This window comes from Salvia splendens, chromosome 6, assembly GCF_004379255.2.
Source record: "Salvia splendens isolate huo1 chromosome 6, SspV2, whole genome shotgun sequence".
NCBI classification, from domain to species: domain Eukaryota; kingdom Viridiplantae; phylum Streptophyta; class Magnoliopsida; order Lamiales; family Lamiaceae; genus Salvia; species Salvia splendens.
This window is the reverse complement of record NC_056037.1, coordinates 10,313,337-10,332,436: the sequence shown is the minus strand read 5'-3', so window position 1 is coordinate 10,332,436 and position 19,100 is coordinate 10,313,337. Positions and strand designations below refer to the sequence as shown.

General features: G+C 39.0%; 3 protein-coding genes across 4 annotated transcripts; 1 reads left to right on the top strand and 2 right to left on the bottom strand.

The window, feature by feature from the left end:
- The first annotated feature begins 494 nt into the window (after positions 1–494).
- LOC121806539 (transcription factor bHLH112-like) lies at positions 495–2,342 on the top strand. 2 transcript variants are annotated; one of them, XM_042206618.1, is made up of 7 exons: positions 495–794; positions 878–1,175; positions 1,254–1,331; positions 1,448–1,513; positions 1,608–1,673; positions 1,762–1,812; positions 1,886–2,342. In XM_042206618.1, exons 1-7 carry the CDS (start codon positions 583–585, stop codon positions 2,018–2,020), a joined length of 906 nt encoding a protein of 301 aa, XP_042062552.1. In that variant the 5' UTR covers positions 495–582; the 3' UTR covers positions 2,021–2,342. The 2 variants fall into 2 exon arrangements, with proteins under 2 accessions (XP_042062552.1, XP_042062553.1); XM_042206619.1 differs by having other exon boundaries at positions 496–794; positions 1,889–2,342.
- A 2,312-nt stretch (positions 2,343–4,654) lies between these two features.
- Positions 4,655–13,776, bottom strand: LOC121808766. Its single transcript, XM_042209346.1, has 15 exons — positions 12,078–13,776; positions 11,861–11,959; positions 11,139–11,290; positions 10,752–10,962; positions 10,446–10,683; positions 10,215–10,368; positions 9,855–10,143; positions 8,896–8,906; positions 7,128–8,463; positions 6,910–7,008; positions 6,214–6,365; positions 5,802–6,012; positions 5,463–5,703; positions 5,222–5,375; positions 4,655–5,150 (listed from the first exon to the last, which is right to left on the bottom strand). Exons 1-15 carry the CDS (start codon positions 13,369–13,371, stop codon positions 4,842–4,844), a joined length of 4,950 nt encoding a protein of 1,649 aa, XP_042065280.1. The 5' UTR covers positions 13,372–13,776; the 3' UTR covers positions 4,655–4,841.
- Positions 13,777–13,921: 145 nt separating this feature from the next.
- On the bottom strand, positions 13,922–14,569 carry LOC121808389 (calcium-binding protein KRP1-like). Its single transcript, XM_042208855.1, has one exon. The coding sequence runs from the start codon at positions 14,390–14,392 to the stop codon at positions 14,024–14,026; it is 369 nt and encodes a 122-aa protein (XP_042064789.1). The 5' UTR covers positions 14,393–14,569; the 3' UTR covers positions 13,922–14,023.
- Positions 14,570–19,100: the final 4,531 nt, after the last annotated feature.

Here is a 19,100-nt window from a genome sequence, read left to right as displayed (position 1 = left end):
CATCATATAATTATTACTTAAAAATGATAATATTATGGGTCATGTTAAAATGCATATACTATCCAATTCACAATTAAGACCTGCACCATTAAATCTTAAAACGAGTGGATGACATTAAAGCTCACGTATTTATCAACAAAAAAGTAAAATAGCCAATCTGTTATAACATAATAATTTTCACAGTTTTTTATATTAACGTAGGGTATTACAAATATCATTACCCTATTATAATCTTAAATATTTGTAGTAATTATAAGTGTATATAAATCTTAGTGATATTTGTGTTTAATGTGTATCATATTAATACGATAATGACTTGATATGCACAAATTCTGTTGAATGACAGTATTAATTAATATTTAAAAAATACAGTACACTGTATGATTGACTAGAAGGGAAATTGTGTTGAAGATGACCTACTTAGATAAAAAGTCAACCACGATATCTACTAGCTATGTAGTATTTATTGAAATTGATACATGTATAAATAGCATGATGCGGTGTGATTTCGGTTTATCATTCAAAAGTGTGTTGAAGCATAAGCGACTTTGGTTGAGAAAAAAAATAGAAAAGTAAAAAGTGATGGCAGATGAGTTCCAGGCAGGAAACGGAAGCTGGTGGGATACCCCAAGAATCAGCAGCACCTCGACCACTTTAAATGCCATCGCAAGCTACGGCTGGCCGTCGGAGATGGCGGACAGGGACTCCGCCACCACCGCAGACGATCAATCTGTCAGAATGGAAAGTAATTTGCAAATGATGGGATTAGGCCTCGATTGGAACCAAGCTCTATTGTAAGCCTTTCACTCTTTTCATTAATTATATTCAATTCACAGGAATATTACTAGTATTTATTTATGGTTTGATTGAAAACTAGAGATGAAAAAGGGGAAAGGTTTCAGCCACACTTTAGTTCCAACGACAGCAGCAGCAGCAGCAGCATCACATCGCAGAGTTTAAGCACCTCTTTTCAGGTGGACTCCAGCGCTGCCTACGCCCTCTTGTTATCTGAAAATCAGCACCACTCTACCTACCAAAACCCAACCATATCCAATTATCCATATCCGCCGCAGCCTGGCAGTGTCGCTCCCTTCCAGAACGCGTCGACCGCCATGACATCGAGCTTTTTCCCGCCCTTACAAAATCAGATTCCAGCCTTGGATGCCAAACCACAGGTATTTCTATATCTTTTCTTAGCAAATTAGGGTTTGTTACCTTTTCTTCGCATCATCAAGTCCGGTTATGTGAATCAGGGCAAGGACCAAACGAAGAAAAACAGCACGAACAAAAGGGCGCGAAGCGAAACACCATCGCCTTTTCCAGCTTTTAAGGTATGCATATAGCTTGAGCTTTTGCTTTTCATTTGGTAAAGATGAATCTCTGAAATTCAGCTTTTCTTTAGTTTTCATTATTGAGATGAGAATGAGATTAATGATTTGTGGATTAGGCGAGGAAAGAGAACATGGGAGACAGAATAACGGCACTTCAACAATTGGTCTCGCCTTTTGGAAAGGTAAAACTCTTCATCTCTAATCTCTTCAACTAAATATCAAACATATAATTTCCTTTTCTCTTCTCTTCTTAATGGAGTATTAAACAATTTTCAGACCGATACCGCTTCCGTGCTCTCTGAAGCGATTGACTACATCAAATTTCTCCACGAACAAGTCACTGTAAGCCTCCTTCACCAATCACACCTTCATTTCAAGTACTAATTTCTAAATAAACTGAAATATTCTTATACGGAGTATGAAATATCAGGCCTTAAGTGCACCCTACATGAAAAATGGTGCTCCCATGCAGAATCATCAGGTACATAAAATCTCGAATAATCTTCATTCATACCATGATTCAAACTTAGAACATTTTATTAAAATTGTTATAGCAGAATAATCCTGAAAAATCGAAAGATCTTAGAAGCCGAGGGCTATGTCTGGTGCCTGTTTCGACCACTTTTCCGGTGACGCACGAAACATCAGTCGACTTTTGGACTCCTACATTTGGTGGTACATTCAGATAAGCAAGCAGCATCTCACTCTAATCAAACTCCATGCTAATATCTAAGTAGCAGCTCACAGGTAGATGAGAGATGACAGAGAAGCAAATGCAGAGACACAAAGACTACATGAAAAAGTATACTTTTTGGCCAAACTGATGCAGCTTTGGCAAAAGATTAGTTTGCTAGCTAGGGAACAAACTGTACGCAGAATATGTTAATTATATATAACCCCTGTAATAATTGAAGAATTATGATTAAAAGTGTTGGTTAGAAATGATAGTTCATGATCATGAATTAGAGTATCAAAGTTTTGTTGGTTGTAGCAAAAAATGAGCAGAAAAGGGAAAGGATAACAATGTTAAGGAGCTAGCTTTTGGAGGTGGTGAGAAAGAGCTGGCAGTGTTAAATTTCTAAACAGGATTGAAAAGGAATAATTGAATTCTAGAAGGGGGATTGGGAGTTCATTTGATCGAAAATATGACTTTTAATAATGTTTATATGTTTGGAATAATATTATGAGTGGGAAGTCAGAAGGGAATGTGGGGCCTATGTGCCAATGGACATTAATTGGCAACCCTCCTTTTTAGGGTTTATTATAAATTAAATGTTTGAAAATTATTTGTTCCTTATATGATGCTCATCATACATATCCACCGCCTATTTAAAAATTAGTTACATAATATATCTAGTAATTATTAGTAATAGATAATGTTGAGGTTAATAATTAGTAAAATAGCGAGTTCCTGTTGATTTGTACATGAGGCGGCCGGCTAATGATCATACATATCAAGAGAATGCATTTCGTGTACTTGTAAAATGTTAATTAAAGTTTGATATACTCCATGATTATGTTCCAATTATAAATATATCCATTTTTGTTCATCCAAAATATAAAAATGGTAATTTTATTCTAGGTTAAGAAAAAAAGATGAATTTAGTGAACACGAGAAAATGGAAAACTATGAGTATTTTCAAAACGAAAAAGAAAGGAACAATGAACCATTTCTACAGTAGTGAAGAAGTAAAATGTCAACATATATAGCACAGTATGTTTTGTATATTAATTTTCGTACTACTCATGTAATAGTGTCTCCCACTAATTTGATTGGTACAAATTAGTGTGCAAGTCAAGTAAAACATATGAATAGGAAACCCAATATCAATGACGGCAACATCACATATCAAATGGAGGTGTTTTATAACTTATAAGTATTTAATTACAAATTCTTTACATTTTTAGAATTTGCAAGATTACAATTGAATTAATTACCTACCTCATTGGTATGTTGTTTTGACGCATCTTAGACACCAATTATTTAGGATGAAACGGATAATTTAAATTATAACCAAAATGCTGGAAAGGGACATGATCATTTTCAGTAGTTATTATAGTTCTCTTCTTTTCTTTTCTGCAATAATAACTCATAAACACACGAACATTATTAGAATAGATGCAGTGATACTGCACATAGCCCTGATTCAAGTATCTGGATTATATTCTGAGGTGTAGAAATAATAGCTTTCCTTAGAAGCATATACGAACCATATTTGCTTTGTTCATTCTCCACAAAAGTTTATCTAAACATGAATAAATTCTTGTCCTACACGTGCGTCATGCTCACGTATCTCCTGTTTCGTCTCTCTAAACCTTTGACATCTTAATGGCATGACTCATCACTAAAATTAATCAAAATTTTTAATGTGTAACTAATAAAGTAATTGAGTGTGTTAAAATTTACTCCCTACGTCCAATAGAAATAGACACTTTAGGATAGACACGAGTTTTAATACAACATAATAATAATAAAGTAAAAGAAAAGAAAAAAATAGTTGAAATACTAGTGTTAGTGGATGGTGGGACTAGATTCTTCGCGGTACTGAGTTATGGAAAAATTTCTATAAATGAATATAGACTATTTATGTGGGACGTATGTAATAGAAAATACTCCCTCCGTCCCACAAAGATTGTCTCACTTTAACCGACCACGGCTTTTAAGAAATGTAATGAAAAGTGAGTTGAAAAAGTTAGTGGAATGTGAGTCTTACTTTTAGTTTTATAATAAAATGTGAGTAGGAATGAGTTAGTGGAATATGAGGTCCACTACAAAAAATGGTAAAAAGTTAAATGAGACAAATTTTGTGGATGGACGGGAATGGAAAAATGGGACAATCTTTGAGGGACAGAGAGAGTAATGTCTATTTCTATAGGACGAATGGAGTATTGTGTTAAGTAAACATGTGGAGTAGAGCAAGAAATACAATGGCATTCTCACCAAATAAAGATGTAGAATCTTTGGAAATCAACGGCAATGGTGGCAATGCATATCTGTTGCTGAAAAGCCTGCTGCAGTTCAAGCTGGGAAGGGCGTCTTGAGCCATCGCCAGCATAAGTTCCAGCTCCTGTAGTAAACTTCATATCCTCCTTATCAACAAATGCTAACATTAACAAGCAAAAGCCAACTATCACTCAGAATGCACCAAAAAGTCATCCACTGAAAACACACAGACACATTGATTTTAAGATATCTGGAATATGTTTACTACATTGAAAAAAAATTCCAAACCTGATATACGAAGACAAGAAATGACTGAAACTGATGTCACTTAATACCATAACAACAGTATGTTTATTTCAGTCATGCATCACACCAAAGGTTTCTGCCATAAACACGCTAAACCTTAACTAAAACTTTTATGGGTCATGTCATGTACATCCAAGAATGAAATATATTCCATTAACAAGAACATAAGGTACTAGGATTAGCAGATTCAAGTTGCCTACAAAACAATGTACCGATCACATCTATGGCCTAAAAGAAATAACCAAGCTCTACGAATAAACTCAACGACCCTCCATCATTGTGATGGTTATATCATTGACCGAATGTGATGCTGACGCATTCGTGGAGGACGACGAGCATGCACTTGGAATTACATCTATGAGAAAAGCAGGCTCCTTCGGCTGGGGTAGCGTACTCTCTCCATTCAACATCAGCACCACCGTCGACATATTTGGTCTATCATCTGGATTCTGCTGGATGCACAGGAGACCTACATGGATGCACCGCATCACCTCATGTTTAACGAGCGCATCATCCAACAGAGGACCAATCACTTCCAGCGCCCTGCCTTCTCTCCACATTTGCCATACCTACCCAGACAAAATGCCTTTAGAAAATGAAGAAGATGAAATAATTCTTCCTTATCCTTCAACTTGCTTACATATCCTATTAGATTGCTGTGCTTATGTGGATTGTCCAATCTCGTAGTGTTCTTTTTTCCACTCACAATCTCCAAGAGCAGAATCCCAAAACTAAAGACATCAGATTTCACCGAGAACAAACCATATAAGGCGTATTCTGGTGCCATATAGCCACTGCAGGAAACCATTCACATTATAAAATGATGATGAAACCATAGAATATAAATCAAATCTTACTATGCTATAAGTTGAATTACATACTATGTACCAACTATTCTTTTGGTTTTGGCTTGATTTAGATCTCCACCAAAAGGTCTAGCCATCCCGAAGTCAGAAATCTTCGGGTTCAGTGCATCATCTAGTAATACATTACTAGCCTTGAGATCTCTATGGATGATTCTCAATCTCGAATCCTGGTGAAGGTAAAGAAGACCCCGAGCAATGCCACATATGATGTTGAAACGCTGGGACCAATCTAATAGTGAGGGCCCTCTTGATTGATCTGATAGTTTAGAATCAAGTCAATGCAATAATCTTTGTATATAACAGACTGTGTGCAAACTAAACTACAAGGCAACGGCAGAAATATATTATACGAACCAAAGATAGATGAGTCCAAACTTCCGTTGCACATGTATTCATAGATCAATATTTTCTCGTCCTCTTCAATGCAGCAAGCAAGAAGCCTCACAAGATTTCTGTGCTGAAGTTTAGCAATCAGTTTTACTTCGTTTTTGAACTCGTTTAGCCCTTGTCCTGAACTCTTAGAAAGCCTTTTTACAGCAATATCTTTCCCATCCATCAGTACACCCTGAAAGTTGGACTAGTAAGTGGGCAAGTGGATTCAATTCCGGTACACATTCACTCCCTTATCCTCCATTATTAGTTTAAGTATCAAAATACAATTTCCGACTGACTACAAATTCCAAATATAAGGACTCTCTTATCTCTTCTCCATATTATTTGAGTTGTATATTTATCAAGAAAACATAAATTATGGTAAGATCATCACCTTGTAAACGGGTCCAAATCCACCTTCACCAAGCTGATTGTCCACTGAGAAATCTCCAGTGGCCTGGGCTACTGTGGCCAAGTCAAGTAAGGGTAGGCCCAGATCTTCTCTTTCAGCAACAGCACCGCGACCAACTTGACCTTCATTTTTCTCTGCGGATGTTGGAAGAATTTATTAAATAATAATCTCTCTGGTACTTGAAGACTCATTTACAGTGCGATCATAACAAATGCATATAACAGTAACAAATGTCAGAACATCAGTAACAAAAATGAACGAATCAGATTTTTTATTTGAAATGATGTTTGTTACTTTCTAAATGTCATGACAGTGCTTTGAAGCCAAAGCTTAAGAAACTATTTATTCTCCAAGTAAATCAGAACCAGTTATGTCTTTACTACTGCTGCTGCTGCTGCTGTGCATCAACTAAAAGTACATTAACTTATATTCTGGATTTCATATTTTCTCAACTTTATTTGAATATCAGAACATTCTAGCATTTGCCAAAAATATGTTAAGCCAACAGAGAATATTGTAGCGATTTCTTGAACAGGTTTAGGAGACTTAGGTTGCTGGTATTGTGATCAATATATAGTCTAGACATGAAGAAAAAAGTCAAGCAAAGTCAGAAAGAGAATATGGCAAATGAATACTTTCTGAGGCTCAGAGAAGACAGAAATTTATCAGTGCATTTACCTTTTCCTTTCATCCTTCCTCTCAAAAGATAGCAAGTAAGAAGAAGCAATACACATATAGGAACCACAACCACAGATATTACCAGCCGCAACCTGTTTGCTGCCAAAAGTATTTGATATTGATCAGCACTACAGAAAATATATACCCTCACGGAGCATGGTTTGTAGACATGGCCAAGTCGTAGCACTATACTACTGTTACTGTTATGAAAAACACACCTTGCTTTGAAGATGGCACCCGCATATGGAGATCCTGCCCACCATCGGAAAGCTTTCTAATATCAATTAGATCTCCAAACCAAAGGACACATCCGTTCCCTCGTCCACTAATATCCGAGTTTGAGTAAGCCATACAAGAGCAATTCTTCAAGCATGTCTCCTTGCATTTTCTCAGATTCATGCTTCCATTTACCCATGTATGTGTAGTATCTGGAAGTTTCACACCCGAAATTCTGATGAAATCATGCTTTCTTGCGCAGTCTAAAGGCTCCTCTCGGATGCATCCTTGTGACCAGTCCATAGAATTCCAGCTACTGCCAAACTTCGGCTTGAAACCATCTAAACATTGGCAAGGAGGTGAGTCGCTAATGACACACAATCCATTAGCACCACATAAACTGTAAGTGTCACAGTGGTCACGTGGTACTGAAGAATACAGCTTCCAAGACATCTCTGTTTCAACCCATACATACCGCTGGCGAGCCATGGCGGTCTCATTCACAACAAGCCTTGTAATCACAGATGTATTCAGGAGTTGAAAGGCATAGTAAACCTCTTCCTTGTTAGATACAAACTTGAACTCGTAAACAGGATTCTTTTTCATTGCAAGAGCACCACTAAATCTCAGGCCATTCCATGGACCCCCTCGGTAAAACACTCTGGTGCCTTTATACATCACTAACTGTGGATACGCATCAAGTTCCACACCACTGCTAAATTCTCCAGGAGCCGGATCATCAGAACTCTTCCACGCAATAATACGCCTGTTAAGACGAGTTCTCAAGTCCCATCCTAACTTCATACCTGGCATCATTGTATCAGATGGATAATCAAAACTCTGCCACAAGTAATTATTTGCACTATCATCTTTCGTATCTCTTACAACAAGATTTCCAAGATCAAGAAGTTGCAACAATGGATCCTGAGCCATCCTTGCCAAACTTGCCGACCAAACCACAACATTAGATCTATTCGAAAGTACAAGACCGCTTGTGTTATTGATTACCAATAAGCCAGACGAATCTTTAATAGGGTTTTGCCTATTCGCAACCCAAAAAACAGTTCTAACAGGAATATTCTTGTACCAAATACCCAAGTACCTGTCCTTGGAACGACCTGGACTGAAAAACCCCAGCTCGAATTTTCCTCCATTCGATACCAGCGTCTCACCATCTCTAAGAGACTGCAATGCTTTCATACCATCAGTGAGAGCATAAACGTTCAACCACAAACAAGCTATACACAAACGAAGATACAAAGTCAAAAGATTATTCATGGATTCTGATATTTCCTTATATCTGCTAAGAATTTGGGGGGGCAAGTATCTTTCGAAGCTCTACAAGGACATATAGAAGATAGAAAGAAACAGTGACTCAAAAAGATTATAAATATATGGTCAGGAAAGATTATAAAGATAGAAAGAAACAGTGACTCAAACAAGCTATAACCATTTAGAAGATGATGCTGACATTTTGAGGCCCTTCCTCTCAGAAGATTCCTGTGTGGTCAGGAATTCCAGTCTGAGTGAAAAAGTGCAATACAAATCAACTTCTGCGTAGTTACCGAAAAGAATAAAATTTTAGCCACTTGTTATTTACATATTCATAAGAACCTTTTATGTTAGTGCAACATGACACCTTTACAAAATTCAGCAATTAATTACAGCTAGTTCTTCACTTTCATCCTTTGGTCTTCACAATAAAAAAAACTCATGGTAACTTCCTAAATGGAGTATTAAACAAGTCTCAGTGTCAAATGTTACATCTACCAAGCTAAGACCTAAGTAAGAAAACTCAAAATCATTCATAATCAGCTGTTCACAAATTATAGTGTAAACTAACAAAAGAAGATAGTGTATGTAGTTATGCAGTGTATAATCTCAAACGTCAAAGAATCTTTTAGTAATTTAATCTGTATGTTTCTCTGTAAATGGGAATAATCTCCACTGCCTACTTGATAAAGAATTGGCAAAACTATAAAGAATTGGAAAACAAAATCACTACAAACAAAAGTTGAAATCTTGGAAACCCCCCTCCTATAGAAGAGAGATTGATCCATCAACTCTGGGCTCAATCTGAACATCAAGACACAAAACTCCATGCGATGCAAAGCGCCATCTCCGTCGAAATCCCCTTCTTTGAGGATGCTGTTAAGATCATCATCCGACAATTCCTGGAGCCACAAAAAAAGCAGAATTCTTCTTGATTTGTCAAATTTCGGTCGGGACTTGCACAATGTAAACTTTGGTCCCTATGACGATGCAAATTCTTGAGATTTTCCTTTTATGAAAAATGGACGAGAATGTGTTCGACAAAAGGAGTGAGTGGAATTAACAAACTTTAGTTTGTTACATACTATATCCAACCTTACAGATAAAAATACGAAACATAGAAAGTAGTACTACTAATATAGAAGACAGGAGATGACTGAAGCTCATGTCACTAAATAGTAAATACCATAACAGAGCAGTATATATGTTTATTTCAGTCACACATCAAAGGTTTCTTACCTAAAAACTCTAAACCTGAACTAACATGTCATGTACATCCAAGAATGAAATATTTATACATGAATGGACTAGAATTAGCAGATTCAAGTACTGTTAAGAATCATCCGATGTGCTGACACAACTTTAAACATATCTCAATTGACAATGCCTATATTTGCCTACAAAACCATCTTACGGCCGAAAAGAGATAACCAAGCTCTACCAATCAGCTCAACGACCCTCCATCATGGTGATGGTAATATCATTGACCGAATGTGATGCATTCGACGAACATGCTTCAGTTTGAATCACATCTATGAGAAAAGCAGGCTCCTTCGGCTGGGGTAGCATACTCTCTCCATTCAACATTAGCACCACTGTCGCAATATTTGGTCTATCATCTGGATTCTGTTGGATGCACAGGAGACCTACATGGATGCACCGCATCACCTCATGTTTAACGAGCGCATCATCCAACAGAGGACCAATCACTTCCAGCGTCCTGCCTTCTCTCCACATTTGCCATACCTAGCCAGAGAAAATGCCTTGAGAAAATGAAGAAGATGAAATAATCTTTGCTTATCCTTCAAGTTGCTTACATATCCGATTAGATTGCTGTGGTTATGTGGATTGTCCAATCTCGTGGTGTTCTTTTTTCCACTCACAATCTCCAAGAGTAGAATGCCAAAACTAAAAACATCAGATTTCACCGAGAACAAACCATATAAGGCGTATTCTGGTGCCATATAGCCACTGCAGGAAACAATTCACATAATAAAATGATGATGAAACCATAGAAAATCTTACATGTTGCAAGTTCAGTTACATACTATGTACCGACTATTCTTCTGGTGTTGGCTTGACTTTGATCACCGCCAAAAGGTCTAGCCATCCCGAAGTCAGAAATCTTCGGGTTCAAAGCATCATCTAGTAATACATTACTAGCCTTGAGATCTCTGTGGATAATTCTCAATCTTGAATCCTGGTGAAGGTAAAGAAGACCCCGAGCAATGCCACATATGATGTTGAAACACTGGGACCAACCTAATCGTGACCCTCTTGATTGATCTGATAATTTAGAATCAAGTTAATGCAATAATCTTTTAAAATAACAGACAAGGCTATATTACACGAACCATATATAGATGAGTCCAAACTTCCGTTGCGCATGTATTCATAAATCAATATTTTCTCATCCTCTTCAATGCAGCAAGCAAGAAGCCTCACAAGATTTCTGTGCTGAAGTTTAGCTATCAGTTTCACTTCATTTTTGAACTCGTTTAGCCCTTGTCCAGAACTCTTAGAAAGCCTTTTAACAGCAATATTTTGCCCATCCATCAGTACACCCTGAAAGTTGGACTAGTAAGTTCAATCCCTTATCCTCCATTATTAGTTAAGTATCAAAACACTGACTAGACACAAATTCTTAGTACAAGGACTTGTATCTCTTACTCCATATTATTTGAATTGTATATGTTACCCTATATTTATCAAGAGAACAGAAATCATTGTAAGATCATCACCTTGTAAACCGGTCCAAACCCACCTTCACCAAGCTGATTGTCCACTGAGAAATCTCTAGTGGCCCGGGCTACTGTGGCCAAGTCAAGTAAGGGTAGGCCCAGATCTTCTCTTTCAGCAACAGCACCGGGACCAACTTGTCCTTCATTTTTGTCTGCAGAAAGTGGAAGAATTTATTAAATAATAATCTCCTTCGTATTTGAAGACTCATTCATTTGCTGGACACGAGAGATGTAAATTGGTTACAGTGCGATCATAACGAATGCATATAACAGTAACAAATGAGAGAACATCATTAACAAAAATGAAAGAATCTGATTTTTTATTTGAAATTATGTTTGATGCTTTCTAAATGTCATGAAATTGTTTGAAAGCCAAAGCTTAAGAAATCATTTATTCTCAGAGTGAATCAGAATCAATTATGTCATTTCCACTGATGCTGTTGTGCAGGAACTAATTGTTATGAAACCAAAAGTGCATTAACTTATATCCAGGATTTCATCTTTCCCAACTTTCTAAGAATATCAGAACATTCTAGCATGTGCCAAAAAATGTAAGCTAGCAGAGAATATTGTAGTGATTTCTTGAACGGGTCTTGTTGATATTATGATCAATATATAGTCTAGACATGAAGAAATAATTAAAGTAAAGTTAGAAAGAGAAAAAGGCAAATGAACTTTTTCTGACGCTCAAAGAATACAGTAACTTATGATCAGTTATTTACCTTTTCCTTTCATCCTTCCTCTGAGAAGATAGCAAATGAGAAGAAGCAATACACATATAGGAACCACAACCACAGATATTACCAGCCGTGACCTGTTTGCTGTCAAAGAATTTTATCTTGATCAGCACTACAACAAAAATATATCTACATGGAGCATGGTTTGGAGACAGGGCCAAGTCGGAGCTCTATACTAGTGATACTGTTATGAAAAACACACCTTGCTTCGAAGATGGCACCCGTATATAGAAATCCTGCCCACCATCGAAAAACATTCTAATATCAATTAGATCTCCAAACCAAAGGACACATCCGTTCCCTCGTCCACTAATATCCGAGTTTGAGTAAGCCATACAAGAGCAATTCTTCAAGCATGTCTCCTTGCATTTTCTCAGATTCATGCTTCCATTTACCCATGTATGTGTAGTATCTGGAAGTTTCACACCCGAAATTCTGATGAAATCATGCTTTCTTGCGCAGTCTAAAGGCTCCTCTCGGATGCATCCTTGTGACCAGTCCATAGAATTCCAGCTACTGTCAAACTTTGGCTTGAAACCTTCTAAACATTGGCAAACAGGTGAGTCACTGATGACGCACAATCCATTAGCACCACATAAACTGTAAGTGTCACAGTAGTCACGTGGTACTGAAGAATATAGCTTCCAAGACATCTCTGTTTCAACCCATACATACCGCTGGCGAGCCATGGCTGTCTGATTCAAAACAAGCCTTGTAATCACTGATGTATTCAGGAGTCGATAGACATAGTAAACCTCCTCCTTGTTAGATACAAAATTGAACTCAAAAACAGGATTCTTTTTCAATTCAGGAGCACCACTAAATCCCAGACCATTCCATGGACCCCCTCGGAAAAACTTTCTGGTGCCTCTATTCATCGTTAACTCTGGATATGCATCAAGTTCCACACCACTGCTTAATTCTCCAGGACCCGGATCATCAGAACTCTTCCATGATATTATACGCCTATTAAGACGAGTTCTCAAGTCCCATCCTAACTTCATACCTGGGAGCAATGTATCAGATGGATAATCAAAACTCTGCCACAAGTAATTATCAGCATTTTCATCTCTCATATCTCTTACAACAAGATTTCCATGATCAAGAAGTTGCAACAATGGATCCTGAGCCATCCTTGCCGAACTTATTGACCAAACCACAGCATTAGATCTATTTGAAAGTACAAGACCGCTTGTGTTATTGATCACCAATAAGCCAGACCAATCTTTAATGGGGTTTTGCCTATTTGCAACCCAAACAACTGTTGTAACAGGAATATTCTTGTACCAAATACCCAAGTACCTGTCCTTGGAACGACCTGGACTGAAAAACCCCAGCTCGAATTTTCCTCCATTCGATACCAGCGTCTCACCATCTCTAAGAGACTGCGATGCTTCCATATCATCAGTGAGAGCATAAACGTTCAACCACAAACAAGCTATACACAAACGAAGATACAAAGACATAAGATTATTCATGGAATCTGATATTTCCATATATCTGCTAAGAATTTGGGGGTGCAAGTATCGTTCGGAGCTCTACCAGGACATATAGATGATAGAAAGAAACAATGACTCAAAAAGATCACAAATACATAACCATTTAAAAGATGATGCTGACATTTGGAGGCCCTTACTATCAGAAGTTTCCTATGTGGTCAAGACTTCCAGTCTAAGAGAAAAAGTCCAATACAAATCAACTTCTGCGTAGTTACAGAAAAGAATAAAATTTTAGCCACCTGTAATTTCCATAAAATGTGCAAATTCATAAGAAAACGACCTTTTTATGTTAGTCTAACATGACACCTTTAAAAAATTCAGCAATTAATTACAGCTAGTTCTTCACTTTCATCCTTTGGTCTTCACAATAAAAAAAAAACTCATGGTAACTTCCTAAATGGTGTATTAAACTAGTCTCAGTGTCAAAAATTACATCCACCAAGCTAAGACCTAAGTAAGAGAACTCAAAATCATTCAGAATTAGTTGTTCACAAATTACAGTGTACACTAACAAAAGAAGATAGTGTATGTAGTTATGCAGTGTATATATCTCAAACGTCAATGAATCTTTAAATTTATTCAGTCTGTTTCTCTATAAACGGGAATAATCACCACTGGCTACTTCACAAAGAATTGGAAAACAAAATGATTACAAAGAAAAGTTGAAATCTTGGAAACCCTCCTCCTGTAGAAGAGCTTCTTCCAACAAAAGCTGAGATGGGTCCATCAGCTCTGGGCTCAATCTGAACATCAAGACACAAAACTCCATCAGATTCAGAGCGCCGTCTCCGTCGAAATCCCCTTCTTTGAGCATACTGTAAAGATCATCATCCGACAATTCCTGGAGCCCCAAAAAAGCAGAATTCTTCTTCAAACTGTCAAATGTGATGACCCCCTTCTCAGAGTCCATCAATAACCGGAAACCGTTACACAATTCGGCAAGCAATCCGTCGCCGCCTAGCTTCTCAGCCATGAGCGGGAAGAAATCTTGGAAATTTGGATGCTGGATCGACGGCATTGAAGTGAAAGTGTTTGTTTGGAATGAAGATTAGTTGGTAAATTGCGATGATGGTTTGAGAAGAGGGGGAGAGCGGAGTTAATATATGAGGAGGGAAAGGGGGTTTCGTAGAAGAAGTAGAAGGGGCGGCCGCGGGAGTAGGACAGCTAGTTGACAGTAGTTTGGCTACAGAATTACGAAGAAAGGGTCAAATGGAGGAGAATTGTAAATTTCTCTGTCGGCCGACCTATTTTGTACACAATTCTAACGCGGTGTAATGTTTTATGTTTCAATTTTCTTTCCCATTTAAATTTGCATAAAACGCCATAAACTATGTCGTTCGTCCTTAAACTTAGGAATTAAAAGCCCCATAATTAAAAAAACAAAAAAAAAAACAAGAGCTTTAGAAGCAAGTGGATATAATCTGGTTTACCTAAGCTTTTTTTTGTTATCGAATATTAGTAGCTACGGAGATGAAATATTACGCTGATACATTGAATTTTGCAATTATGTGTGGCAATTCGTTGACACTACTCAAAAATCTCTATACTCGTCCTTTTCATGTTGTTTGGTGGTGATTTCTTTTTCAGTTTCTAGAAATGCTACATGATGAGGCCGCGAATTTCTGATGCTTGTAAATGCTGGTAGAGAATAAAGATCACGACACAATGAATTTACGTGGTTCGATTTACTAAAGTAAATCTACGTCCACGGGAAGAAAAGAGGGCAGAGTTGTATTGCTTGATCTGGGATTACAGCTTACAATACACACTTGCTATATAATCTATTCTGTCTCTAGAGAACGAAAGAGTGAGAGTGCTTTTCCGTCAGATCTAAGTTCTATTTATATATTGAACTGAGATTGTGGCTTGCATCACCACCCTAAGTCGTGGAGGTCATGGAGGTCATGAGATCCTGCGTGGCCACTAACTAGGCAGTGGCTTACATCATCAGTAATTATGTCGTGGATGTCGTGGAGGTCATGAGATCTTGCGTGGCCACTAACTAGGCAGTGGCTTACATCATCAGTAATTATGTCGTGGATGTCGTGGAGGTCATGAGATCCTGCGTGGCCACTAACTAGGCAGTGGCTTACATCATCAGTAATTATGTCGTGGATGTCGTGGATGTCATGCATGAGTCCGCTATCTCCCAGTTCGGTCGAATACTGAGACCGAACTGCTGAATTATTGCCGAGTAGCTTTTGCCGATCTGAGAGTAGAGCTTGATGCCGACCTGAGAGCAGAGTTTGATTGGTTGGCTTTTACCGAGCTGTAGGCTGGGGCCGAACTCTTTGGTCGTGCCGGACTGATACTCTTTAGTCATGCCGAACTGATACTCTTCCTTGGGCTTTAGGCTGATGGGCTTTACTGTTGTTGGGCTTGTTTAGTACGTACTCCATCACTACCCCCCCCGGAAAGCGAAGTGAATTACTTCGGCGAAGCGAGTCACTTCGGCATTCTGGATAAAGGTACGGGGTAAGTTGATGTTTGTCTTTGGTCTGATGAAACAAACATCTTTGACCGGACTCGTCTTTGGTCTGATGAAATAAACATCTTTGACCGGACTCGTCTTTGGTCTGATGAAATAAACATCTTTGACCGGACTCGTCTTTGGTCTGATGAAATAAACATCTTTGACCGGACTCGTCTTTGGTCGGATGAAATAAACATCTTTGACCGGACTCGTCTTTGGTCGGATGAAATAAACATCTTTGACCGGACTCGTCTTTGGTCGGATGAAATAAACATCTTTGACCGGACTCGTCTTTGGTCGGATGAAATAAACATCTTTGACCGGACTCGTCTTTGGTCTGATGAAATAAACATCTTTGACCGGACTCGTCTTTGGTCTGATGAAATAAACATCTTTGACCGGACTCGTCTTTGGTCGGATGAAATAAACATCTTTGACCGGACTCGTCTTTGGTCGGATGAAATAAACATCTTTGACCGGACTCGTCTTTGGTCTGATGAAATAAACATCTTTGACCGGACTCGTCTTTGGTCTGATGAAATAAACATCTTTGACCGGACTCGTCTTTGGTCTGATGAAATAAACATCTTTGACCGGACTCGGTCGTCCTAATTCGGCGAGGTTTATCGCGGGGATCGGACTTTCCCTTATTGCAGTTCGTTTCAGACGAAGTGCTTATTTCTTAAGCCGAATTGTGGTCTTGTATCTTCCTGAGAAGCTTGGACTCACAATCGTTGGCTTATTGCAGTTCGTTTCAGACGAAGTGCTTGTTAAGCTGAATTGTGGTCTTGTATCCTCCTTGGAAGCTTGGACTCACAGTCGTAGGCTTGTTGCAGTTCGTTTCAGACGGACTGCTTGTTAAGCTGAATTGTGGTCTTGTATCCTCCTTAGAAGCTTGGACTCACAATCGTTGGCTTATTGCAGCTCGTTTCAGACGAACTGCTTGTTTAAGCTGAATTGTGGTCTTGTATCTTCTTTAGAAGCTTTGACTTCACAATCGTTGGCTTATTGCAGCTCGTTTCAGACGAACTGCTTGTTTAAGCTGAATTGTGGTCTTGTATCTTCTGTAGAAGCTTTGACTCACAATCGTTAGCTTGTTGCAGCTCGTTTCAGACGAACTGCTTGTTTAAGCTGAATTGTGGTCTTGTATCTTCTGTAGAAGCTTTGACTCACAATCGTTAGCTTGTTGCAGCTCGTTTCAGACGAACTGCTTGTTTAAGCTGAATTGTGGTCTTGTATCTTCTGTAGAAGCTTTGACTCACAATCATTAGCTTGTTGCAGCTCGTTTCAGACGAACTGACATCTCTTCGGTACGGAGGAGATGGAGTTCTCCTGTGGTTCCGGTACCGAGGAGGAACAGGAACATGTCGGGGTTGAGGATTCTTCTTTCCGGAAGACACGGCACTACTGCGGTAGTGACTTTCATGTCTGGAGGAGGAAGGAGAATCCACCCTTTTCGTCTTCGGCTCTTGGCTCTTTTGCAGGAAGGCTAAGAACTCATCCTGCTTCTCAGCCAAGAACAGCTTGACAGCCTCATTCAAATCAGGCTGCTGGGAAGACTCGGTGTGTGGACCTTTTGAGCGGCTTGTTCCTTCTCCGTGAGAACTGGAAGTAGATTTTTCACGAGGCTGCTTTCCAGGCCTATGGGCTGCTGGATTAGCTTCCTCATGGTTATCACGGACGGAGGCACGGGTGTTATGTGATCTGGTATGCATTTTTTTGGTAGAAGAGGATCAAAAACTCGCTTTATCACAAATTTGGTTCTCTGTTTCCCACAGACGGCGCCAGTGATGAGGCCGCGAATTTCTGATGCTTGTAAATGCTGGTAGAGAATAAAGATCACGACACAATGAATTTACGTGGTTCGATTTACTAAAGTAAATCTACGTCCACGGGAAGAAAAGAGGGCAGAGTTGTATTGCTTGATCTGGGATTACAGCTTACAATACACACTTGCTATATAATCTATTCTGTCTCTAGAGAACGAAAGAGTGAGAGTGCTTTTCCGTCAGATCTAAGTTCTATTTATATATTGAACTGAGATTGTGGCTTGCATCACCACCCTAAGTCGTGGAGGTCATGGAGGTCATGAGATCCTGCGTGGCCACTAACTAGGCAGTGGCTTACATCATCAGTAATTATGTCGTGGATGTCGTGGAGGTCATGAGATCCTGCGTGGCCACTAACTAGGCAGTGGCTTACATCATCAGTAATTATGTCGTGGATGTCGTGGAGGTCATGAGATCCTGCGTGGCCACTAACTAGGCAGTGGCTTACATCATCAGTAATTATGTCGTGGATGTCGTGGATGTCATGCATGAGTCCGCTATCTCCCAGTTCGGTCGAATACTGAGACCGAACTGCTGAATTATTGCCGAGTAGCTTTTGCCGATCTGAGAGTAGAGCTTGATGCCGACCTGAGAGCAGAGTTTGATTGGTTGGCTTTTACCGAGCTGTAGGCTGGGGCCGAACTCTTTGGTCGTGCCGGACTGATACTCTTTAGTCATGCCGAACTGATACTCTTCCTTGGGCTTTAGGCTGATGGGCTTTACTGCTGTTGGGCTTGTTTAGTACGTACTCCATCACTACACGTATTATTTGCTTTAATTAGTCTTTTAAATCATTGTGGCCATTATAAATCCAAAAAATCAGGGATATTTAGAAATTAATCAATCTCTCATCTTTTTATTGAATTACGTACATTAATTATATGCATGTGATGATTTTGATACTGTGCATGACAATAAGAGCATCCTTAACGCCCCGGCCCGCGGCCCCGCGCTATGGAGGTGATGAATTTGCGGCCCAGGCCGGTCCCGGGGACTCAGTCGTGGCCCAGGGACGCGCCCGGGGTCCGGCCTGCATGCGTTAAACTTGCCGTGCCCCACGAGATGAGTCCCGGCCCGGCGTTGGATGTCTTCCGGGCCGGGCAGCAAGTCCCCAACATTTGATTTTTTTTCGTTTTATTGCCTTTATATTAAAATCCAATTCTATTTAGGATTGTATCACATGTCACATATGTGAGACATAAAACTTACGCGGGAAACACCAAGAAGGAGACGATGTTGCCCGCAGATTGAGATTTAGATGCAAGTAAAGAAGTAAATTAAGAAGATATTATAATTAAACATCGACATTAGATTAGGTCATTAAAGTTGTTAATAAATTGACGTCCACCCTCAATCATGGGCCTAAAAAGAGATTAACTTTTTATTTTCAAAAAAAGTACATTGCATTTATGCATCGTTTATGT